The following is a 27,562-nucleotide window of genomic DNA, read 5'->3' on the forward strand; positions in this document are numbered from 1 at the left end:
TAGATCTGTTCAAGTATGTCATTTAGATCAGCGATAAAGCTACACAATACGATGAAGTAGATCTTCAATCTCATGATGGAATTTTATCATCCATACATTGTGCACTGATCACTCTTATTAATTCTATCATAAATGATTGCAACTATGATAGGAAGATTGGAGAAGATAAGGTCAAGTATGTGTTTCCCTTTTGTTCTCTCTCCACCTGATGCAGCCCAAGTTTGACAGCTATGCTCTTTAAGACCCAGCCACCTCAGGACACTGAGATCCCCCACCCAGAGTTTATTCTTCATCTTCACCAACCTCAGTGCTTTCTTCAAGGAGCATTCAACATGAAGAGTATGAATTCATCAGCCAAGGAAGTGGGTAGTGTGGTAGATGCTAATCAGCTGTGATTTCATTTCCCATGTTTGACCTGATACCCTGAGACTTTGAGGAGTTCACAGTAAATATTCAGAACTCTCAGGGCAACAACCTGACCGATTGCATATCCCTATGCTGCGCTTCTGTTGGGTCTACCATGACAAAAGGACAAAATATACCTGGGGATAGTGATCGTGGTGTTTTAGATACTCTGCAGGTTCCAATTACAAAAGTATGACTATGTCAGGTCATCTATGTTCGACAGAGAGGTGATGTCAGTTATTGGCGTTTGAGGGCTGCTCAGGTACTCATCCATAGAAATGGATTGACATTAAACAAAGAATTCTCACTGTCTGACATTATTAGTTAAAACTAGCACAACAACAATAATTACCTAGACTCCAGAAAAACCTGTTTCCAGAAACTAAAGACTACCAAAAGAGGCAAAAACACAAAGTGGAATAGCAGTGTCACGCGATATTCAATGCAAAAGTGGGCGGCACGGTGGCACAGTGGTTAGCACTGCTGCCTCACAGCGCCTGTAGACCCGGGTTCAATTCCCGACTCAGGCAACTGACTGTGTGGAGTTTGCACGTTCTCCCCGTGTCTGCGTGGGTTTCCTCCGGGTGCTCCGGTTTCCTCCCACAGTCACAAAGATGTGCGGGTCAGGTGAATTGGCCAAGCTAAATTGCCTGTAGTGTTAGGTAAGGGGTAAATGTAGGGGTATGGGTGGGTTGCGCTTCGGTGGGTCGGTGTGGACTTGTTGGGCTGAAGGGCCTGTTTCCACACTGTAAGTCTAATCTAATCTAAAAAATCTGTCAAAAGGAAATCTTCAGGTTTTAATGATCCATTTGTAACAGTGGTGTGATGCACTTGATAAACCTTGTAAACATTTATGTAGCCAGCTTGCAATGGGAGAATAGTGGAAACAGAAGTTATAAAATTCAACACAGATGGATTTCCATCATTATTCACTAAGGTATGTTATTAACCAGACCTAACCCCCTTAAAACAAGTCAAGGAGATAGCCTAGACTTAACTGTTTCCTACTTTAAAGTCAAATGTAAAGCATTGAATTCCGGATGCAATTTGATAGTCAAATCACTCAAGGTTAAGCAAAACACACTTTATTTTTACACTACAGTTAAAATTCAGACAAAATAAGAACAAAAGAACTGGTTTAATTGTAACTCTATCAAAATGCTTCACAAAATAATAGATAGATTTACTATTACTAATTAACTTTTTCAATATAGTAACATCCTATAAACACACCTTGGAAAAGGCAAATTCATTAAAATAGATTGTCTCACATGCAATTTTACCAGCTTTTAGCTGTAACAGAGAGAGGAATAAAAGCTTCTACATCTAGCTTCAAGATCCTAGCAACTACAGAAAGCTAAAACTAATAATCCTGATTTGAAAAGAGCTTGATCCTACCCACTCAGGCTGCTTCTATTTAGATTAGATTACTTACAGTGTGGAAACAGGCCCTTCAGCCCAACAAGTCCATACCGACTCTCCGAAGACCACCCAGACCAATTCCCCAACATTTACCCCTTCACCTAACACTATGGGCAATTTAGCATGGTCAATTCACCCAACTTGCATACTTTTGGAATGTGGGAGGAAACCAGAGCACCTGGAGAAAACCTACGCAGATACGGGGAGAATGTGCAAACTCCACACAGATAGTTGCCTGAGGCGGGAATTGAACCCAGGTCTCTGGTGCTGTGAGGCAGCAATGCTATCCACTGTGCCACCGTGCTGCATTGTTTGAACTTTTTTTTAAAAAGCCTCAAGACTTCACAAGCTATTTTCTATTGGCTTTGAGTAGACTGCTCGTCACTTTTACTTCAACCTTTCTTCATGAAACAGGACAAATGGAGCTTGTGTACACCAGCAACATGACTTTTTTTTCAACCTAGAAAGGCTGGCATGAAAATCTTGGTACATCTAGAATATGAGATGGGAGCTAGAATATTTCAAACTTAACTTGCTTGATTGTTTTAAATTGCCTACTGCAAAGATGGACTGAACACAGTCTCGTGGTTAAATGATGAGTATTCTATAGATTATTGACCCAGTGATTATTTGAGCCAAAGTATTCCACCAGCTAGGTATCACTGTGCCAAATAAATCAGTTAATTAAGGATAACCTTGATTGAATTTATCCATTAACCAGGACAACTCAAATTAAATTAATTCACAAATCAGACTTCATAGCAATTTATCTTATTTATGACTCAGCTGGGAATAAGATTGAAATTACACTCAACATTTCTCTCAGGGATGAATCTCTTGACTGTAAGGCCTGTAATTACTTTCATATTATATAATCCAAAATTCCCTGTGCCTTGCTATCTCATCTGACTGTCTAATCTATAATCCTGTCCACAAGTCCCTTTCAGTAGCTACTTCCTAACTCTCACCATCTCAATTGGCGTACAATAATCATGAAAGGAACACAGGTGAGGGATGACCAAATTGCTCAAAGTTATGAGGTTATCTGAAGCAATAAGTCATAGAAGCCACAGAAATCTGTGGCACTTCCAAACCTGTACATATCAGCAATTTTGAGGCTGAAGGCTTTACTTATAAGGATCTCTGACAGATACTAAACACACGCTATAAAGTACTGAAAAATATGCAGCCTATTCAACTATGTCAAATTACATTATGATGTATTGCTCCATCAATTGTGCAGCATCCTAAATCCTGTCTCTTTTTCTTTTGGTCTTTAGCCAGCTAAATGGAACAGCCATAAGCTCCCAAAGAAGACATCTCCAAACAGGAGCATTCCTTCATTCCCATGTGCCTTCAGATCACCACACCACTACTGTTCCCCCTTAAGATGGCAGCTGCATGGTCCTTCTGATCTTCCTTGCTACATCCATGGCAAGACTTACATAATGCTGGTCAATGTAAAGTTTAAGTTACCTTTGCCTGGCAAAGCTCAATCACTGCATTAGACCTCTATTACAATATAATATCTAAAAGTGACATTTGAATTTTCACTTACCTATCAGCATGTTCCTGACTCCCTGGAGGCTTCTCCCAGTTGTCAAAAACTCTCCCCAGTGATGCATTTTTGGCTTCCAAAACCCACACCAGCACACAGATTTTATACGCAGTAGGAAGTGCAGTTTTCCAGTGGTCCTCACAATGGGGTTCCCAATCTCAGAGGAATGTTGTGTGCATTTTTCCTTTAGACTCATGAAAATCATGCAAAGGGCAAGTTTGTTTTGTTAGAAAAATAATAGAGTATTTTAAAACCTGATTAACACCTCCAGTAGGAAACAAAATCCCTCTTTTTCAAAAAGTATACATCCTCCGTATTCTGCTGACCAAAATGTGTTATGTATTACAGTCATAGAGACGTACAGCACAGGAACAGACCCCTCAGTCCAACTCATCCATGCTGACCAGATATCATAATCTAATCTTGTCCTATTTGCCAGCACTTGGCCCATATACCCTTTCTATTCATATACCCATCCAGATGCCTTTCAAATGCTACAATTGTACCAGCCTCCACCACCTTTTCTGACTGCTCATTCCATACATGCACACCTTCTGTGTGAAAAAGTTGCTCCTTAAATCCCTTTTAATTTTTTCCCTCTCACCCCATACCTATGCCCTCTAGTTCTGGACTCTTCCACCCCAGGGAAAAGACCATGTCTATTTACCCTATCCATGCCCCTCATGATTTTATAAACCACTCTAAGGTCAATACTCAGCCTCTGATGCTCCGGAAAACAGCCTCAGCCTATTCAGCTTCTCCTAAAAGCACAAATCCTCCACCCCTGGCAATATCCTTGTAAATCTTTTCTGAACCCTTTCAAGTTTCACAACATAGCAGGGAGATCAGAATTGCATGCCATATTCCAACAGTGGCCTAACCAGTGTCCTGTACAGCTGCAACAACTCCTATACTCAATGTTCTGAACAATAAAGGAAAGCATACCAAACGCCTTCTTCACTATCCTATCTACTTGTGACTCTACTTTCAAGGAACGATGAACCTGCCCTCCAAGGTCTCTGTTCAGCAACACTCCCCAGGACCTTCCCTTAAGTGTTTAAGTCCTACTCTGATTTGATTTTCCAAAATACAACACCTAGCATTTATCTAAATTAAACTCCATCTGTCTCTCCTCAGCCCATCAGTTCATCTGATTAATGTCCCATTGTAATCTGAGGTAATCTTTTTCACCATCCACCATACCTCCAATTTTGGTGTCACACACTATGTTCACATAGTGGCACAGTGGTTAGCACTGCTGCCTCACAGTGCCTGAGACCCGGGTTCAATTCCCGACTCAGGTGACTGACTGTGTGGAGTTTGCACGTTCTCCCCGTGTCTGCGTGGGTTTCCTCTGGGTGCTCCGGTTTCCTCCCACAGTCACAAAGATGTGCGGGTCAGGTGAATTGGCCATGCTAAATTGCCCGTAGTGTTAGGTGGGGGGTAAATGTAGGGGTATGGGTGGGTTTCACTTTGGTGGGTCGGTGTGGACTTGTTGGGCCGAAGGGCCTGTTTCCACACTGTAAGTAATCTAATCTAATCCAAATCATTTATATAAATGCTGAAAAGCAGTGGATCCAGCACTGATTCTTGTGGCACTCCACTGGTCACAAGCCTCCAGTCTGAAAACCAAGCTTCCACCTCCACCACCTGGCTTCTAACTTTGAGTCAGTTCTGTGTCCAAATGGCTAATTCTCCCTGTATTCCATTAGATCTAACCTTGCTAACCAGTCTCCCATGAGGAACCTCATCAAACGCCTTACTGAAGTTCATATACATCATGTCTACAACTCTGCCCTTATCAATCCTTTTTGTTAATTCTTCAAAAAACTCAATCATGTTTGTTAGACAATTTCCCACGCACAAAGCCATGCTGACTATTCCTAATCAGTCCTTGCCTTTCCAAATACATGTAAATGCTGTCCATCAGGATTCCCTCCAACAACTTGCCCACCACTGATGTCAGCTCACCCATCTATAGTTCCGTAGCTTTTCCTTACCACCTTTCTTAAATAGTGGCACCACGTTAGCCAACCTCCAGTCTTCCAGGACCTCACCTGTGACTGACGATGATAGAAATATCTCAGCAGGAGGCCCAGCAATTACTTCCCTAGCTTCCCACTAGAGATCAAGTCCTGGGGAATTATCCATTTTTATGCATTTCAAGAGATCCTGCGCCTCCTCCTGTGCAATGTGGACATTTTTCAAGATGTCATCATCCATTTCCCCACATTCTATATCTTCCATGCCCTTCTCCACAGTAAACACTGATGCAAAGTAATCATTTAGTATCTCCCCCACCTCCACACACAGGCTGCCTTGCTGAACTTTGAGGGGCAAAAGTGAGTACTGCAAATGCAGGAGTTTAAAATCAGAAGTGTGATGTGGAAAAGCACAGCAGGTCAGGCAGCATCCAGGGAGCAGGAAAATCGACATTTTGGGCAAAAGCCTTTCATCAGGAATGAGACTGGGAGCTTCAGAGGTGGAGAGAAAAATGGTAGGAGCGTGGGGCTGGGGGGAAGGTAGCTGAGAGTGCAATAGGAGGATGGAGGTGGGATAAAGGTGATAGGTCAGAGGGGAAGGTGGAGCAGATAGGTGGGACAGATGTGACAGGTCATGAGGACAGTGCTGAGCTGGCAGATTGGGACTGGGGTAAGGTGGGGGGAGGGGAAATGAGGAAACTGGTGAAATCCATATTGATGCCCTGCGATTGGAGGGTCCTGAGGCGGAAACTGAGGTGTTCTTCCTCCAGGCATCGAGTGGTAAGGGAGTGGCAATGGAGGAGGCCCAGGAGCTGATCTTTGATCCTTGAGGGGCCCTATTCTATCCCTAGTTATCAATTTGTCCTTAATGTATTCATCAAGTCCCTTTGGATTCTCCTTAACCTTATTTGCCAAAGCTATCTCATGTCCCCTTTTTGCCCTCCTGATTTCCCTCTTAAGTATATTCCTATTGACTTTATACTCTTCTAAGGATTCACTGGATCTCTGCTGTCTATACCTGATATATGCTTCCTTCTTTTTCTTAACCAAAACCTCAATTTCTCTACTCATCCAGCATTTCCTACAGCTACTAGCTTTTCCTTTCACCCTAACAGGAATATACTGTCTCTGGACTCTGGTTATCTCATTTTTGAAGGCTTCCCATTTTCCAGCTGCTCATTTACCTGCGAACATCTGTCCCCCCATCAGCTTTTGAAATTTCTTGCCTTATACCGTCAAAATTAGCCTTCCTCCAATTTAGAACTTCAACTTTTAGATCCTGTCTATCCTTTTCCATCACTATTTTAAAACTAATAGAATATATTACCTCATACTTAAAATACCATTGCAGTTAACTGGCCAATTGCACCCATAGATACCAGTACGAGCTGGCCAATAGGTAAATAAGAGCCTAGCTAGCTGTCTGCTGAATCATTGAAAATTTCATATCTGAACATGATCAGCACCCCATCAGGCATTCACTCATTAGCATTTTTCCATAGAAGTCACTGGATAGCAAACTTTGATTTCTGATTTATCATTTCTCAATTTAGAGGCATTGATGCTAATGGTGGCATTTCAATTACTATTGCAGGTATTATCACATAACTCTCCATACATTATCATCATCTCATTTGCACGTTTCATTGCTGTAGAAATAACTTTGCTAACTATGCCATAGTAGCTCATTAGACGAAGAAAGTCCAGAGCAGCATAAAAACACAATTAGGTCAACCAAACACTTCCACTCAAAGCTGAAATATCATAATTCTTCATCAACTTACTTTTCACACAACCTGATTATCCATTAGTTTGTTTCGTCCACTAAAAGAATGATGCTGCTTTGCCATTTCTCCAGTGGAAAGACATATTTGTTGAGAGTCCATACCAGAAAATCAGATCTTTAGCAAATGCTTACTTTTTGCACAGACTAAAGGTTGAATTGTCAGAAACAATAGATAGAATCCTACCTATGTGGGCTATGATGAGAAATTGATCTTCTTAAAAAGAGTTCTGAAGAGCAGTCATATCACACCTGAAACTTTACCTTTGTTTCTTTCTCCACAGATGCTGCCAGACCTGTTTCATTTCTCCAGTATCCTCTGTGTTTGTTTCAGATTTCCAGCATCTGCAGTATTTTGCTGTTATTGAAGACTCATGGTAATGCTCTATTTATGTTGAACATTGGCACAAAGCCAGGCAAATTGTCATGACTGTTACCGACCATATACAAGGCTGTGTATATAGTGCTATATGACACATTGCTATGTCAATGGCTACAAGAGGAGGGTTTTGATGTTTGGGGTGGAGCCTAGAATTCCCAGGCTAAGGAATGGCTGCTGTTGCCTTCCATAACTTACAATTGCACAACGGAAATGAAAATGGCTGTGATCACACACTGAGTGAGCAGGGTAGGTGCTGCAATTTATGGAAATGTCAGGCCCTTCAAAGAGCAACACTAGCAGATATATCCCCATACAGTGAAGGTGAAACACGCCTGTAAACTCAGCATTCCTTGTATCCATGTCAAGTCCAACCCCCTGAACAATCAGTCCTGATTATTTCATGGAGACTAACAGCTGAAGCCCACTGATGCCTGTGAGGCAATAGTATCTTCTATGCACTTGCAGTGATGGAGTCTGGTTGTCCATGTTGCAGTCATCTGTAAGTCACCCACTGCCTGCTCATGGACAGCAGCTGCTCACTTCCAACCTTCTTCCTTGAAACATCTCGGGGTAAAGATCAATAGATTCAGCACCTTCAAGGTTGCATTTGCATCGACAGAGACTTACACAAGTAGATGATACTCAGAACTAAACAAAGATTTTGCAAACATGAGAACCTATTGACAATGAAATGACACTTGTGTTACCAATGTCCCCTCATAAGGGCTTGTTCTTTCTTTCCCTCCCATTACATCTCTGCAGTCATTGGCTGTATACCTGAGATGGAGGGAGTCCAGTGTACATTGAAGACTGTTGGCCTTGAAGTTTTGTTTGGCCAATCTCCTGGGCACTTGTGTGTAAAGGTGCAAGACATGCTGAGTGCGAGAGCCAGATGTAGCCTCCCAGTTTTAACTCACATAAGACCAAGGATAGCTGCAGGGTGGAGATGGAAGATCCAGCAATCTCTGGACACTTTTGGGGTGTCGGGTTCCTCCTGGCACCATGTTGTGAGGAAGGGGAACCTGAAGTAAGATCAAAACCTTCATCCCTCTGCTGCTTTGCTATTAGTGCTGGAGATGAATGGTTAGGATGGTGGGCTACAGGGCAATCCACACATTGAGCAGATTCTGAAACTGCTGGACCTATATCTCTATGGCAAATGTCAACCTCTCCAAGGAGGCTACTTGATGATCAATTGCTTGATATTGCAGGCTCTCCATAGCATCACTGCAGTTCTACAACTATTATGCCATTACTGTCCCACAAAGCTGCCTGTTGTCTTGTGTCAGTTCATACAGTTGTATGAAGTTCCTGCCTGCTGACACAATGGGGACATCAACTGCCTGGTGCTGAGCAAGTGCCTTGTCTCTGCCAGTCCTCCAAGTGGCAGGGCCCTGTGGAGTTTCTCCCTGACCAGAAGCAGAGATGTGGCAGTGAGCCAAATGTTGGATACAACACCATCTATTCTGGTCCTCTCGGCCCTGATGTGGGCCATTTTCACCCATAATGAGAGAAAGGGAGGGATTCAGTGAGATGACACTGGGTTTCACAGCTGTTAGTGCTGGTGTGGGAAGGGGAAAGTTGGTGACATCACCCCACTGAGTGAGTACACAGCACCGAGGGCGTGAGGGTTAGTAGTCTGTGGTGGGTGACAATGAGTGAAGGAAGATGCTGCTTGTGAGAGAGATTGTGGTAGTGCTGAGCCTTGGCAGGAGGTGTGTACAGTATTTGGGATAGACTGGGCAGATCTTATAGGGACCTGGACGACATAGGTAATGGAGTTTAATGTGGCAAAAACATGCCAGAAGTCTGACATGGTCTAGTTCACCAGCAAGAGTAACTTGTTGCGGTGTTTGTGTATCTGCTGAGCAGTGAACTGAATTTCTCATTCGGCAAGAGGGATTATGATGTGTTGAAAGCCTGACTAATGTCACACAAACACGCTGAACAAGCTAGATGCTGAGAAATCTCAATATGGAAATCAGAGCATAAACCTAGATACTGCAGCTTGTCACGTTCCTCCAAGGACCTCAATGTTGGACCCCACCGCCAACATCTCAAGGCACACTGCACAGCACCAGGCACACACACCTACGTCCATGGGCACGATTATCTAAGCATCTAAGTGTCCTCATAGCATATCTCCAGTCCAGTTGTAATATACTTCCACAATTCAATGCTGTGCTGGTAACTATTATTGTAACGCTTCTGTAAGGACAATTTGTGGTCATGGACTGGACCAGGCGATTTCTCCAACCAGTTTGCTCAGTCTTTAGTGCTCACTCATTCTGACCCTGCCTGGATGCTCACACCATCTCTGCACTGCCTTTTTTTTTGTTTTACCCTCTCGACTAGAGATAACAAATCCATGCTGGTTAATATAGGTAGAATGCTAGGAAGCTTTTTATGGTTATCAGCAATCTTGAGTCAGGTCAATGGGATCCAAGTGCAACAGTCTTGGGAAACCTCCAATGCCAGTCCGGAGGTTTACACACAGTCAGTTAGCTGTTTGCGGTAATCAGAGTTAGGATCCTCTCCTCATAAGGGATGAGAAACTGAACATAGGATCAAACACCATCCATTTTGACCTTTCTGCCGTGTTTCAAGCTGTTTCCCTCCTGAAAAGAAAGAAAGGCAGGTATTACTGGTGAAGACAGTGGGTAGCACAGCTACTATTTTTAGTGCAGATGCAGAGATATACCAAGCAAGTGATTGGCAGCGCAAGGGGCATGTAGGGTTAGTATTGTCAGGGCTTGTGCTAGCCTACAGTGAACAAGAAAAGATGTTGCAGGAAATAGTGTGCATGGCAGAGCATAAAACTTAGTGCAGAAGGAGAGATATAATATGTGTGAGGTATCAGAGAGAAGGTGGTGGCACTTACCTTGCAGAATGGAGAAGGTCATTGGACTTCGTCCTCTATTGCTGGAACCTCCGGCCTGTGGGGACCTCACTGATCTGCATAGCAACCAGGTTTGCAGGGTCACGTGGCTTGGTTTCCCCCGATGATTCTGGAGGAACAGTTCATCCTTCCTTTGCACCACCCCATCCATCAAGACCCAAGGTCCTTGCCCACAAAGTGGGGGTGCAAATTTCTCCTTGTATGCCATCTCACCTACCTATGTGAGGCTGTGTCAGGCAATAGCAGAATGCCAACACAAGGAAACTTTTAAGGCTTTGTGGAAAGATACCTTCCATGATAATTGAAGAAAATCACACTTAACCAACATATGGCAAGATTCAGTCCTGTGAATATGTTTTGAGCAAGTTAACGATCCAAATATATTCAGATTTTGGGTCGGAACCACAGAAACGTGAATTCAAATTCAAGTCTGCAGAGATGTAACGAATGAGAGAGCCACAATTAGTGACTGTATGGAAACTAAATGCTTTAACATTAATGACATCAGCCACTCCACTAGGTGGCTGGATTAACGTACATATTCACTTTAATGAAGATATAAATCTCTGTGTATGGATTAGATAGTTTATCTGCAGAATAAGATGTTTTGACCTCTAACATCGACTGCAGTCAAATTACACTCTGGACAGAATGTACAAAATTAAGATAAATGCACAGGTGAGGCAGAGCGATTACTCACGTTATTTACGAAGGTGCATGACTTTGAGAATCCTGACAATTTAGGTGCCTGACAGTATCAATAAATGCAAGCTCCTGTATAAATTCGCTGCATAAATGCTTTGAAAAGCCAATAGTCTGGCATCACTCAACAAAGAAATTACACCAGCATCACCTGTACCTCATGTCAAGCTTCAAATACCAAGTTAGGGTTAAGTATGCAGAGAACTACTGACTTGCTTGTGGAGATTTAAGCTGTGGCTGTGGATATGAATTAACTGCACAGTTATTGGATTATTATGACAGTTAAATTTTATATGTAGAAGAACAATCAAGTAAAGAAAAATGATTATTCCCTTAAACAGTTTTACATCTGGGAGTAAATTAATGTTAGGTCTGAATAGACAATCTTGTCCTCTTTCAATTGACTTTCTGTTTGGAAAAGTGCTAAGGCTAATAAGCTTGTAATGAGTTTTCTTTGATTGTGTTATACAAAACTCCACTGCAAAAACTCATGACCCGAGTAGATGTCATCCTCAGGTCAAGGGACAACCAACAACAATTTATATATCTGTTCTTTATGAGCAGGACATCATTGTTAAATGATAAAGCAATTATAAGGGAGTTTACAAAATGATCAGACATAACCTCATGAAGTTCCACACTGCATCCTTTCCTTTGCAATATAAACCTTCAACAAAATGCAGGTTTATCTACGCTGGGATATTCTGATCTCACTAAGCTGTCTTGTATTATTGACTAATTATATTAGTCCACATTTCGTTCATATTTCTTGTCCAACATCATTCAGAGGTCTGTCTGATTTTTAATGATTTAATTTCTAAAAGGTTTATATATCACCAGACTAGTCAGATTCATGATCAGAAGGTACACGCTCAGGGTTGTGTTACAGATGGTGAAATCAGGAGCTATTTTTAGCCTGTAATGGATGTGTGTGCCGACACAACTGGCAGCTTGTTAGCAAGGGATGACCATAAAGCAGACTTAAGCAATTTTTAGGAGCTTTGAATGCTTTCATAAAGTAAATCATTTGTTAATGGTTGGTAGCTTTTATTTTCAGGATTGTTTTGCAACCATCACATTTGCTGTTACTTTATCTGTCAACTTGTACTGGCCTTTTAATATTAAAATGTTTATGAATTTATTTTTATTGCCCTCTTTTTCCTGCTTTTTTTTTTCCCCTACCTGTTCTTCTGAGATTGCAACTCCTTGCTGTGATGAAATCCATTCATCAGCAAAAAACCATTGGAAGGAAGTGTCCAGTTTTTTGCTTCCATCAGTACAAAGTGACAAGACTAGTCACTGTGACAAAACCTAAGCTCGCCAGACATGTGGACTCCTAACATAAGGAATGTGCAGGCTGGAAATATGAAATATAAGTGGAAAATTCTGGAAATAATCAGCAAGTTAAGCAGCATCTGAGGGGGAAGAAACAAAGTTAACTTTTCAGGTTGATAATCTTTCACCAGAAGTTCCAATAAAGATCATCAATGTGAAACATTAATACTGTTTTGTTTTCCATAGATGCTGCTTGACCTGCTGAGTCTTTAAAGCATTTCCTTTTCATAATACATACACCTAACTTGGTGCTCAAGATAATGAAATAAAGCATATTTCCCACTGTTAATAAACCTAAACAAAAGTAAATGGAGAAATTGTAGTCCAGGCAGATTTACCAATATAAGTGGACTCAATACAGGGTAGAAAACAGCTGGAAACATACATAAGGTTTAATCGTATGACAAACGTATAAACATTTGAATTAGTTACACTACCTTGAACCTACTCTGCCTTTCAAGAAGACCATAGCTAAAATGGGTACTCCACATTCCCACCTAACCCAATAAACTTCTACTCTTGCTTATTCAAACTCTATCTATCACTGCTTAAAATTATTCAAATATTTTGTTTCCATAAATCGAGTTCCAGATTCCCAACACCCTGTGAAAACATATTTTTTCCCTATAACAGTCTTAAATGGGCAACTCCCTATTTTGAAGCAATGCCCCAAGTTCCACTTTCTCCCATATCCTTTCTACATGCATCCTTGAATGACCCCTCAGGATCTTATATGTTTCAATAGTCATCTCTTACACGTCTAATCTCCAACAAATACAAGCCTATTCTGTTCAATGTTTCCTCATAAGACAACTTGCCGATTCCAATATTAATCCAGTAAGATTTCTCTGATTTGTTTCCAACACACTTACATCACTTCTTAAATAAGGAGAACAATACTAGGCAACAATAGATGTGGTCTCACCAATGCCATGTATAACTGAAGTAGTATAACCTCCTTAATTGTACTCTATTCTCCTTGCAATGAACAATATTCTATTAGCTTTTCAAATTATTTGCTGTATCTGCTTACTAGCATTTTGTGATCTATGCGCTATGATACCCAAATCCATCTATACCTCTTGCAATTTAGCCAATTAACTTATTTTTTATTCTTCCTGCCAAAATGGACAATTTCACATCTTCCACGCCATAATTAATTTGCCAGATCTTTGTTTACTCACTTAACCTATTTGTATTCCTTTACTCCTATGTCCTATTTACAACTTCATACTTCTCCTTGTGCTCTCAGCAGGTTTAGCAACCATGTCTTCAGTCCCTTTATCCAAGTCATTTATATAAATAGTAAAGAGGGAGGCTGCAGCATTCATCCATATGGCACACCTGTCTTTACATCTTGCTATCCAGAACATGACACACTTATACCTAGTCTGTTTCTTGTAACCAGACTTGCAGGAAACTGGCCTTCAATTTTCTCACTTAGTTGACCAGACTGAGTTTTAAAGTATTTGCATTTGCAATGAGAATATTTTAATTGCTTTTTTTATGATATTCAAAGTTCTAAATTCAACCTCCTAACTGATGTTTTACTTTCTAAGTTTAAAAAAAGGCCTCTTATGAAATATTTTGAAATGAAAATGTTCATCTTCAAGAAAAACAGAATTGTCTGAGACATTTTCTTCTATTCAATGCATTAAATTCAAATTCAATTTCTCCTAGTGACATATCATTTAACCACTCACATTTCAGCTTAACAACCACATTAAAATATGAGGATTTAATTCATTGAGCTGCGCATTATAAAATAAAGTTAAATTCAACACAGATAATCTCTTCTCTCATATGAAATCCTGCAAAGTAAAATACATTTGCCAATACCAGCTGTTACACCTCTTATTTTGTTCATTAATGGTCGCATTCAAACAGTAAGTCCAATCAAATTTAGTAGGGTTGAAAATATAGTGACTATGAACCACACATCGCTTACTTGCTTTAAGGTACCTTGTAACCCCTTTAATACACATTGATCTAGGAAATTGTCTGAAGCTGTTGCTTCTAAATCTCATTAGTAGATAAAACATCTTTCTGTAACATTTAATTTGTTACAACGTTATCACTACTTCTGATGTAACAGCTGTATCACTCCCTAATTAACACAGCATGTTTAGTTACAGAATAAAACTATCCAATCAATTGTTCAAAACCAAGAAAGCACCGCATTCTGATTTCTATTTCTACTGATTTGTAAACAAGATTGCCAATTTAGCAACTTATTACAAGCAGTTATGTTGTGTGCATCCATACCTTGGAAACACATTATTCTATCAGTCTGGGCTGGACTTGATTCTAGATCTAAGAGATTAAAGACAGGTGATTAAGTCATTCAATCCAGTACCTACTGCAGTAACCACATACAACCCTTGTGACAGTATCCCTTCAGGTTAATACACTTTTATGCATTACTGAAGTTTCCTTCTTAGGGGTCATTGTTCTGCATTTATTGATCTGCAAAACACCAATCAGATTGAAATTGTTTGGCCTTTGCTTCCAGTTGCAGGAAGCATGCATTAAAGGTTGGGTTGGAAGACATGGAAGTAAATATCACAACATGTAGTTAATTCAATTTGTACCATCTTGCCGCTGTATTCAGGTGGCTGTGTTGGATAGTTTGAGAATTATCTATGTGACAGCCCTATTGAATTACATTCAATGCATTTTCCGTTCTCTGTTGCACTACTGGTAATAGCCAATGCCAGCCAAAAGAAAATCATATAGTCAGTTTGTTCAGTGGAGCCAATGACAGTCATTCATTTGTAACCAACTTTAAATCTAAAGATATTTGTAATAAACATATTCAGACATGCTATGACACACCTCTGGGATAAGTGGGACTAAAAAAAAGACCTCTTGCCCAGAGATAGGTTCACTACTACCGAACCACAGGAGCTCCTGTACTCCTTTCAAATAAATGTTAAACAAGTCAGACGGTCTCTGGTGAGGCACCAAAATTTCTTTCTGCTCTTTTAAACAAAACATTAATCAGATTAGATAGTCCCTCGTGGGGAACTGCAAAAAAAAACTAAACAGTCAATGGAACTTTCCAGAACCAGAATAGAAACTTATCCAAATCAAATTAAGATGTCACAATCACATGGTAATGATGTAACTGAGCCCTTGCCCACCAAACTCTAAAGGCTTCTCCCATGCCAGCAGGCACCACATCTTCCACTCAATGGAAGATAGCTGTGGAAGAGGGGCAGACAGTGATGATACTACAACCCTGTCTACTGCCAGCTGCCTGGATCTAATAATGGTCACTGTGGCCAAGCCCAGGAGTAGGTCCATGAGGAGTTCTTCTTTTCTACCCACCTGACTCTGCACAGAGTGCCCTTTGGCTACGATTATGAGGTTGAATACAATGAGAAATTTGAAGGCAGCACTTTGAAGAAACTAAACAGGGACTACAAATGAAAACATTCAACATACATTTGGAATACAGTTTCCTCAAGGCCACAAAATCTGAAGTGGCATGGCATCTGGCTACCTAACCTTCTGTTGCATGGGACCTCTGTGTGCAACCCTCTTCATTTCAGATCCCTGATGAAAAGAGGAAGGAGTCCACTTGGGATCTTTGCCTCCAGAAAGTAGGACAAGGTGTAATGTCGAGCAGCAGCCCATAGGAAACATCTCCATGAGTTCTCAAGGGCACGAAAGGAAATCCTCCGAGACTGCTCGTATTTTGAAAGAGGGTCTGGTATATTGGACTGTGTTCCAGACAGACAGAGGTCAGTTGATCTGGATGTGACCAGCTTCTACAATTCCATTGACAGTAAGATTTGGGAGCAGTCAACAACTTAATTTGTTTTCACTTTTCCAATCAGTGGAGAATTTATATTGACTGACTTGACCATTCTAATCACTTGGCAAGATGTTAAGCAGAAAATAAATCTGGCATTTGATCAATGAAATAAACCTTGCCATTTGTCACAAGTCATTTTTTTTTCAGGTGCACAAGAATTCAGGGGAAGGTATAAATTAAAATACTGTTCACTGTCATAGGAAAGCAACTGGTAAGACAAATCATTTGTACAGTTTTCTAATGCATTGATTCCTTTGTGTCATGAAAATATAAGTATACTTTTTCCAAATCTTAGATGTTAAATATGTAAAGTGAAATTATGGCATTTATAAACAAAGTAAGATCAAAGTTTATGATTTAGTCCCTATATCAGAATTGACAGAACATTGCCAACTCAAATATCATTTTAAAATAATTAATTTTGTTTCACTTTTTATAGCTGTCAACAGAAGTGCAGTGTATTTCCAGTATTTTCTGTTCATATTTCACATTACAGTTTCAATATTACAGTTTTTTTTATCTTTTACATTTTTGCTTTGTTCACAAATGTCAGTATGTGCTACTGTTGTGCTTAATTTCCCATGAAAACAGCAATCAACCATAAATGGAAAATTTTGGTTTCTCCTTCACTTACCCTCACAAAACTGGCCGGAAACCAGCCTTCTTCATCGTCGATCTGTCCCCACCACCAATCCTTGTTAGAGGCATCGAGGACTTTAATAACGTCCCCAGCTTTGAATGCCAACTCACGGTCGGCCATTGTGACGTGATCCCATACTGCCTCAGCACTGACAATGTAACCGCCACTGATCAGCTAAAAATAAACACAGAAAAGGAAAGAAAGAAAAAAACACGCGAGATTAAGGTTATTATCATCACAAAGAATAGAATCCATCTCACACACAATCTCTGGTATATGATCACACTCTATTTGGTGGTTGATTGACTAGATAATTATATGATGTATGATTGGTTAAAGTTGACAAAATGTGAATCGAACCCAACAGAGAAGAAAATTACTGCAAGGAAAGAGTCTTCTTTTGTCAAAAAGACAACCAACTAAATATGGATGAGACACTCAACAAAAAAAAATGTTTAGCACATTTCCTTAGAATGGAATTTAGGATGAGTCGATTCTGTGCATACAAGGATGTAATGATTTGCAGGGATGATAATACATAATACTCAATAACTCAATGAGCATAATTAATTCAATAATGAGAGCATTTCAGTTGGGATCCCTGAATTAGAAAGAAGAAAGATGAAGACATTTATTGCTCCTGATTATTTTTAAGTAATCTTATCAGAAGAGTGTATATGTCACCGCCTGGTGATGAATTGGCATGTATCTATCAAGGTTCAATGTGAGCAATGACTGGGTTTCCACTACCTCAGCTGAAGAAAAGGAGAAGGGGGTGCAAGATAAATAAAATGTAACTAAAAAAGATGAAAACTAAAAAAACAAGTCATGAAGGAGAAGCAGTTTGTTTCATCAAACTCAATTGCATAACATGCTTTTCAAATGTTCACTGAGCCAAGAATAGATTCTTTTCCTCCCTATATGTTTAAATTTAGTTTTTAATTTTAATCCACAAGTCAAAGACTTAATCCACCAACATGTTATTTCCTATTGTTTGAAGATTCTACACCTTTCAGTCCATTGATCTAGCCTACCTATTTTTGCACATAAAACCACATTCTCAATTTACTTAATTTATTTAGATCATAACCATACCTAATCATTAAGTATAAAACACATTTTCATTCTTTGATCAGCTCAAATGGTTTATGATTTTTGAGGATTTTGAACTAAGAAGGCTTTAGTTAAAAATACATGGAATTCATTCATACCCAAAGTGGATGTACTAAGGTTATGGGGATTGATCCCTGATCCTGAATAGATTGGTGTATGTAATTTTGAGCTCTAGGGCCTTGTTAGCTTTGAGCCAGTGAGCTGTGGACACTAAATGAGCATCCCTGGGGAAGGAAGAAGAATAACAGTGTTCACAGCAGGATAGGTCACGATGGTTGGACAGAACAGTCGCAGTGAGGAGGAGGATGGGTAGTGGTGGCTGGTATTGGGGAAGATATGGAGCAGTGAATGGTGACTGGAGAAGATTGAAGTTAAGGTAATCATTGTGAGGTGGAATATTGGTCAACAGCAATTGACATGACTTGAATTGCAGTTGGAAGGATTACTTCTGTTCTTCCCAGCTGCACTCCTGTACAAGTATATTCTAAAATTTATCAGCATGCAATGTTCACTTTAAGGACTGCTTGTTGGGTCAAGTATAGATCTGGTCTTCTTGAAGGAGGCACTGATTTAATTATGGAAAGTTTAACATTTGCTTCTTTTTCCCAATGCTGCATTTCTGACTGGTCATGAGTATGCGCTTCTGGCCTACCATATTACCAGCTTAAGCTCCAGTTTGGACCTCAGAAATAGGTATAGCACCGTCAAATATTCTCAGCCATTGTCTGAAGGAGGAGATTAGCCCATGAAATGTCTTATTCTCCAATGGTTGCACACAAGATTTTCCTTGCTGCAGAGGGAGTCTATCCTTAGCACTGATTGCTGCAAACTCAAAAGCAGAGCAGCTCAAAAGGTAGAAGTGTTTTTTCCTTTATCATGTTACCTCCATGACACAACATACCTAGAATCATTACAGTGAAACAAAGTCAACAGCATTAATGAATAATAGATTAATAGGGTAGGAAAGAGATAGCAGCCATCAGATAACCTTTCATATACAATATTTTCACTAAAATTGAAATGTGAATAATGCACTAATAGCCCCCAACTACATCTTTTCCACAATAGTAACTAAAGTGCTTTCCATTTTCAGGTACTGTTAAGAGATCTGTAGAGGCCTTTTTTTTTTTAACAGATTCCAACTTCCAGTCACTGGCTAAAAGAATGACATGATAAAACTTTATATTTTAAAACTTTTACTATAACAAATGAATGATAAAAAAAGACATTTTTTTGTTGGAAACCTATACTTTAAACTATAAAATGGAACATTTGTTTACTACTTATAACCCATTATACTTTACACCTCTTCCTCTAGTGTGCAGCAATGTGTTTAATCTTGGAGAAAGTGAGGACTGCAGATGCTGGAGAGTCAGAATTGATAAAGTAGCAAAAACATAACAGGTCAGGCAGCATCCGAGGAGCAAGAGAGTTGATGTTTCGGGTATAACCCTTCTTCAGGACTAGTTACATCTATAAGATGTACAATCTATGAGATGCTCTGCAGAAATTCACCAAGCCTTCTTAGATAGCACCTTCCAAAACTACAAGCATTTCCATCTAAGGGTGGCACAGTGACTCAGTGGTTAGCACTTTCCTGATGAAGGGCTTTTGCCCGAAATGTCGATTTTCCTGCTCCTTGGATGCTGCCTAATCTGCTGTGCTTTTCTAGCACTACTCTAATCTTGACTCTGATCTCCAGCATATGCGGTCCTCACTTTCGCCTGGTTAGCACTGCTACTTCACAGCGCCAGGGACCCAGGTTTAATTCCTGTCTCGGGTGACTGACTGTGTGGAGTTTGCAGATTCTCCCCGTGACTGCATGGGTTTCCTCTGGGTGCTCCAGTTTCCTCCCACAATCCAAAGATGTACAGGTCAGGTGAGTTGGCCATACTAAACTGCCCATAGTGTTGCTGCGTTAGTCAGGGGCAAATATAGAGTAGGGTAATGCGTCTGGGTGGGTTATTCTTCAGGGGGTCGGTGTGGACTTGTTGGGCCAAAGGGCCTGTTTCCATACTATAGGGAATCTAATCTAATCGAATCGAATCTAGAAGGAAAACAGCAGCAGATACATGGGAGCACCACCACCTGCAAATTCCTCTTCATGCCACTCAACACCCAGACTTAGAAATATATCACTTTTTCTTCACTATCACTAGGATCAAAATCCTGTACTTCCCTCTCTAAGGGAATTGTGGATCAACCTACAGCACGTGGACTGGAGCACTTCAAGAAGATCACCACTTTCTGAAGTGCAACTAGGAATGGGCAATAAATCCTGGCCAGCCAGCAACACCAATGTCCCATGCGCAATTTTTAAAAATTGTGAAATGATTAAAGTAGCAGTTGTGAGCTTAAACATGGAGAAGCAGAAATTAGAATTTCAAAACAAAAGAGAGAGAGAGAACAAGAGGGAGAGGAAAGAGCAAGGTGAGAAGAAAGAGTTCCAGGAAAAACTACAAAGAAGGAGTTTGAACCTAGACAGTTCTAGCTGAGCAACAGGAACCATAATATGTCCCTTGGAAACAACTGACGCAGTCTTGAAGGCAAAAGTAACTCAGTTTGCTTATTTAATTCCTATGTTTGAGGCAGCAGACTTCCTTTATCTCTTTGAAGTGGATAGAATAGCAATTAACATGGCTAACTAAAGCAGAGTTAGCCCTCAGGGAAACCAGGTGAGATTTTGTCCCCTTTGCCTGGGGAAAGTGTGGCTAAATACAAGGTAAAGAAGGTACCAGTTAATGCTGGAGGCAAACTGTCAAAATTCCCATACATACAGGGAACAGCCTGACCAAATGGACATAGAATTTGAAAGGCTTAAACAATTTGTTTTTGACCAATGAGAACAGACACTTAAAAAATAAGCCACTTACCACACTTGATATGAATACACTTTCAAGAACAAAGAGTGACTGAGTGACTTTAGTCAACCAGACTGGCTGATGATCATGTGCTGATTCACAAGGAGCACGAGCCCTGTTGTGGACAATACCCTCTCCTAGTCACTCCTACCCTATTGGAAAGGCTGGAGCTGAGAGAGCAAAAGGAAACCGAGCACCCATGGAAGAGGGAGAAATTCTGGGTACCCTCCTCAGGACTGAAAGGTTGGAGTGAGATGAAAGGTGAGGCCTAGAAGCCTTTGAGATTTAATTGTTGACAGGTAAGGCATGTCCTGGTCAACTGGTGGAGGCTGCAGAAAAAAATAGGATTTATTGGGCACAAGCACACTGTGCAAAGAATGGGAGTCAGTCAGAAAGCATAGCAGACCAGGCCAAGGTACTGAATGCAGCTTTGACTCCCTGTAAAAGGCACCCCTGAGAGTGTGGATGAGGTGAAACAAATCCTTGAGCATTACTGTGATTTCGTACCTAAAGGAACAGTGGTTACATTTCCCAGGATGAGGAGAGCAAGCCTGTATTGATACTGACGGATACTGGGATCAGTTAAATGGTACCACTGAGAAAAGGCATGACCTTCCCACCAGACCATGCAGGAAGTGCCAAGATGCTGGTAAAAGCAATTGAAGGAGGTACTTGCCCATCCTCATTTACTGAGGCATCTGGAATATAACTCCGTATCTGAACCAGTGATGGTGGGAATTGTCCTCACACTGCCTGTGAATTGGACTGACCTGCTGCTTGCAATGATCTCATGGAATCAAAGTTATCCAATGGTATCCGAGAAACTTACTGAAGTTGGGGACAGTGAACAATCATGGGAGAGAAAGGCTGTCATTATCATCATGAATGGTCCACTGCCTACATACTAGGGGGTTGATCAGAAACTGAACTTGACTAGCCATACAAATATAGTAGCTGCAAGAGTAGGTCTAAGCTTGAATCCTGCTGCGAGTAACTCAATACTTGATTCCCCAAATCCAAAGTCCACCATCTATAAGGCACAAGTCAGGAGTGTAATGGAATACTCCCCACTTGTCTGGGTGGGTGCAGCTCCAACAACAGAAGAAGGTTGACACTATCCAGGACAAAGCAGCCCACCTTGATTGGCATCACCTCCACAAATATTCACTCCCTCCACCACCAATGCTCAGTAGCAGTGGTGCGTACCACCTACAAGACACACTACAGAAATTCTCCAAGGGCAACAAAGGATGAGCAATAAATACTGGTCCAGAAAGAACCCCCCATGTCTTATCAAATCTCTAATGTGTGGATTAAAATTGAATACAACAGAAAAGGAACAGGAAGCTTATGGATAAACCTTCTGGTTGATTTTAAGTGCTTGCCTGCTTGATTTTCATCAGAAAGGCAGAGTTAAAACTAACCCTCTATTTTCATCACCCTTCATTAAACAGTACCATACAAAAGTCAAGGAAAGCATCGACCCAAAAATACATTTGGAAGAAAGTTTGATTGAATCCCTTCACCAGTGGGAATTACAAAGCTATGGTTATTGCAGCATGATGAGAACAGATTTAACCTTCTGCGACTTGACCATTGCAAACAGATAATTACAAGGGCACTTTACACCAAGCACCACTCTTTACCCTTGGGATTGACAGTCGTGGATAGCAGTATGCTGTCTCTTCTATATCGAGTAACAACAGTCAGCATTTTACAGACACATCTTAGTGCATTAATCCTATGAAAGTTTAACTAGATTGCAGGTATAGGGGGGAGAAAAACTTACTCTGAAAGACAATTTATGTCAATCTCTGAGAATTAGAAAACAGACAAATGATCTCCAATGCTCTCAAGTAAAGATTGATTTCACTTGAGGTAATGTCTAAACTACCATGTGCTGTTGCTAAAGCACTGCAATAGACTTCCCTGGTACAGCTACTCTATGCATCTAAACACTTTATGCATGGTACAGCCTGATATTAATAATCTTGTATCTATTTAATAGTTATGAATACAGAATGAAATTTCTGTTCTTAACCCCAAACAATTTACTTAGCAACTGTGTCCATTAATTCATCTTTTACTATTTGGCACCTCTTCATCCCATTAATTGATTTTTCTTGCATCTTTCAGAGACATTGATTAGGATTTTCTGTGCTTGCCTGGATGTTTTAGGAGGACCTAGGAGAAATTCAGTTGGGTAGGACACAAAAGATTTTGTTGCCCGACAGCAGGTTAAAGCTTTGGTATTTAATTCTCAAAATATTTCAGACAGGGCAGCTTTCTTGACCTTTGCATGATCACAAGCCTGTTTTCCATTCATTAGCTTTCATCAATATTCATTCACAACCCAGTTTATTGGAATTACATTCACAGGCACAATCTTTGTTCGATGAAAATGGGAAATGTGTTCATGAATCCAAATATTGCCATGACCACGAATCATAGCATCCATGGGCATAGATGCACTTTAGTTTTTTTTCAAGCAAAGGACACAGAGTCAAATGTTGACTGCAGATATAAATTTAATAGCTGCCTGCAGAAAGGGACACTGGAATGTTACCCCTGACAAACTGTCAAAGAAGCTTCAAAAGGAGAAAGTGCACTGCAAACTGAATTTATAATCTCTTAGTAGCATCATTTGTGAACAGGATGATTTTCAAAAAAGACAGTAGTCTAGGCAGGAAGCATATTTATACTTTCCCCACTTCAACAATACAAAGGAACAGAAGTTAAAATTGAACTTTGACCCTATTTGTGTTTTAGCAGTCCTTACATTTTCGTCTGTTAATGAGAGCACTATGAGGATGCAGTGCTCTGAGGACAGCAATCTATGCGAAAAAAAAACCCAAAGACTTATGGCTGCTGGAAACCAGAAACAAAAATAAAAAATTGTTGGAAGAACTCAGCAGGTCAGGCAGCAACTATGGAGAGAAAGCAGAGTTAATGTTTTGGGTTCAGTGACTCTTTTTCAGAACCATTTCATAACACCCCTGTGCTGCATGTGAAGAAAACTGAAAGATTCATTCTGTCCCTGAATAATGCCAGTCAGCCACTGCCAAAAGCAATCAGGACAAAAGAAATGTTATCAACCTACAAAGCCAAAATGTTGCAATTAACTATTTAACTGTCAGCATCAAGATGGTTGGCAAAAAAAGAAGTAAAGTCACCATCGTTGTACCATTCCATCAGACTGCTCTCTTATTAGACAGTGACAACCGTTGGTGGCTAATCTGAGGATCTTCATTTCGTGAGGATTGCAGATGCTGGAAACTAAAATTAAAGTTATTGTGGTCAGACAAGTTGTGATAAACATCAGCGCGATGTTGGTAATGGGGAAAATGCTAGAGTCCATTTTATAAATTACTTTGTAGCTGAGCACGAGTTCAACTGGGATTAGTATAGTTTGGTAGGAAATGGTCTGCACAGTTATGGTGTGCCAAAGGATCTGCTCCTATGCTTTATGACTCAATGACAATTGGAAAACAGTAGTAGGATTGGAATACAGTCAGGTTGACTTTACGAAAGGGAAATCATGATTGATAAATCTAACTGGAACTCTGTGAGGATGTTACTCAGAGTTCATGAAGGGTCTGTTTCCATGCAGTACATCTCTATGATTTTATGACTCTAGAAAGCAACTGGTTGTTGTTTATTTGGACTTTATTTCAACAAGTTCTACATAAGAGCATAGGATATATAATAAAGCACATGGGATTGGAGTTAAAGTCATAGACACTGTTTTCTGCAACCAGGATCAAGAGTCCCAAAGATCCTGTTGCTTGCCCGGTGTTCAGGTTCAGGATGTCTCATCGGGACTGCAGAGGAACTTGGAGTGGGAGGGTAAAGATCCAGTGGTCGTGGTCCACATAGGTACCAATGACATCAATAAAACTAGGGTAGAGGTTCTGCTAAGGGAGTATGAAAAGTTAGGAGCTAAATTAAAAAACAAAACCAAAAAGGTAATAATCTCTGGATTATTACCACAAGCTAATTTGCACAAGGTCAATAAGATTAAGTAAATGCATGGTTCAAAGACTGGTGCGGAAGAAATGGGTTTTAATTCATGGAGCATTGGCACCAGTGCTGGGGACCTTTTTCTGATGGGACAGTTTTCACCTGAATAGTGCTAGGACGAGAGTCCAAGTGAATTGCATAACCAGGGCTGTGAACAGAGCTTTAAACTAAATAGGGTGGGGGGAGGATTCACTTATAGGGGAAATTACAAAACCCTATTAAAGGAGGAGGTAAGAGGCCAGAACTAAGGACTAAGGCCAGAACTTTTAAGGAGAGGTTACTAAAATCTCCAGCCCAGCCACAAACAGGACAGCGTGCTTGTAAAGGATTATTAATCAAACTTCAAACACACTCAACAAACAAATGACAATAAGAAGACGGACGTTTAATACAGGATGGAAGGTCTTATATCTGAATGCATGCTGTCTAAGGAATTGATTGAAATTGGCAGATATGACGTGGTGAGCATTATAGGCTGCAAGGGGATCAGGATTGGGAGCTGAATATTCAAGGATATACACCCTATCAAAAAGATAGGCAGGTGGCCGGAGGGGGCAGATTTGTCGTATTAGTATGAAATGAAATTAAATCAATAGTAAGAAACAAATAGAGTCAGATGGTGTAGAATCGGTGTGGGTAGCATTGAGGTAAAAAAAACCATAGCTAAGTTATGTACAGGCCTCCAAATAGTAGTCAGGAGCCGGGGCGTAAGGTACATCAGGAGATAGAAAAAATGTGTAGGAAAGGCAAAGTTACAGTGATCATGAGGGAGTTCAGTATGCAAGTAGACTAGGAAAATCAGAAGAGGACATTGAGCCACTAGAAAATGATGCTAGAGAGATAGTTGTGGGGAACAAAGAAATGGCTGACGAACTGAATAATTACTTCATGTCAGTCTTCACTGTAGAAGACATAAATAATATCCCAAACATTCAAGAGTGTGAGGGGGCAGAGCTGAGTATGGTGGCCATCACCAAGGAGAAGGTACAAGAAAAACCAAATAGCGTGAAGGTGGATAAATCACCTGGACCAGATGGACTACCCCCCCCCCACCCCCCCACCCTCCCCAGAGTTCTAAGGAAGATAGCTGAAGAGATAGTGGAGGCGTTAATGGTGATCGTTCAGGAATCACTAAAATCAGGGAGGGGTCCAGAGGACTAGAACTTATTTAAACAGGGGGTAAGGCAAAAGGCAAAATTACAGACTGATTAGCTTAACTTTGGTTATGGGTAAGGTTTTGGAGTCCATTCTGAAGGATGAGATTTCTGAATTCTTGAAAGTGTATGGTAAAATAGGGCAAAGTCAGCATGGTTTCATCAAGGGGAGGCTATTACTGACAAATCTGCTAGAATTCTTTGAGGAAGTAACAAGTCAGTTAGACCAAAGAGAGCCAATGAATATTATCTATGTGGACTTCAAGAAGGCCTTTGACAAGGTGCTGCACAGAAGGCTGCTGAGTAAAATAAGGGTCCATGGTGTCAGAGGCAAGGTGCTAGCATGGATAGAAGATTGGCAGCCTGACAGAAAGCAGAGAGTGAGGATAAAAGGGTCCTTCTCAGGATGGCAGCCGGTGATAAGTGGTGTTCCATTACACTCAGTGTTGGGATCACAACTTTTCACTTTATGCATTAACAATTTCGATGAAGGAACTGACAGCAATCTGGCTAGGTTTACAGACAATAAAAAGATATGCTGAGGACTGGTAGCATTGAGGAGGTGGGGAGGCTGCAGGATGATTTGGACTGTTTAGGAGAGTGAGCAAAGGAGTGGCAGATGGAGTACAATGTGGAAAGTGTGAGGTCCTGCACTTTGGTAGGAAGAATAGAGACATGGACTGTTTTCTAAATGGGGAGAAAATTCAGAAGTCTGACAAGCAAAGAGACTTGGGAGTTCTACTTCAGGATTCTCTCAAGGTAAACTTGCAGATTGAGTCAGTAGTTAGAAAAGCAAATATAATAATAACATTTATTTCAAGAGGACTTTAATATAACAGCAGTGATGTGCTTCTGAGGCTCTGTAAGGCTCTGGTCAGAGCACATTTGGAGTATTGTTAGCAGTTTTGGGCCCCATACCTCAGGAAGGATGTACTGGCCCTGGTGTGTGTTCAGAGGAGGTTCACAAGAATGATCCCAGGAATTAATAGTTCAATGTATGAAAAACATTTGAGAACTCTAGGCTTATACTCGATGGAGTTTACAAGGATGAGGGGGGGATCTAATTGAAACATGCAAAATACTGTATGGCCTGGATAGAGTAGATGTTGGGAAGACATTTCAATGGTAGGAGAGGCTCGGACCCAAGGCATAAGTTCAGAGTAAGTGGAAGACCTTTTAGAATGGAGATAAGGAGAAATGTCTTCAACCAGCGAATCTATGGAATTCGTTGCAACAGAAGGCTGTGGAGGCCAGATCATTGAGTATATTTAAGACAGAGATAGATAGGTTCTTGAGTATCAAGGGGATCAAGGATTACGGGGAAAAAGTGAGGGAATGGGTTTGAGAAACTTATCAGCCATGAGTGAATGGCAGAGCAGACTCAATGGGCTGATTGACCTAATTTATGCTCCTTTGTCTTTTGGTCTTTATGGTCTTTGTGTATTGAAATGGACAGAAAATTGGTTGGCAGACAGGAAGCAAAGGG

General features: G+C 40.6%; 1 protein-coding gene across 2 annotated transcripts in view; it reads right to left on the reverse strand.

Moving 5' to 3' along the window:
- The window catches only part of arhgef9a (Cdc42 guanine nucleotide exchange factor (GEF) 9a), a 349,853-nt gene that overhangs the window by 128,175 nt on the left and 194,116 nt on the right, over nt 1–27,562 (reverse strand). For both annotated transcript variants that reach the window (XM_060832122.1, XM_060832124.1), the window contains exon 6: nt 16,923–17,102. In XM_060832122.1, the coding sequence (XP_060688105.1) occupies nt 16,923–17,102 (180 nt within the window). The remainder of the gene's footprint in view (nt 1–16,922; nt 17,103–27,562) is intronic.

The sequence above is a fragment of the Hemiscyllium ocellatum genome, chromosome 11 (genome assembly GCF_020745735.1).
Source record: "Hemiscyllium ocellatum isolate sHemOce1 chromosome 11, sHemOce1.pat.X.cur, whole genome shotgun sequence".
Lineage (NCBI taxonomy): Eukaryota > Metazoa > Chordata > Chondrichthyes > Orectolobiformes > Hemiscylliidae > Hemiscyllium > Hemiscyllium ocellatum.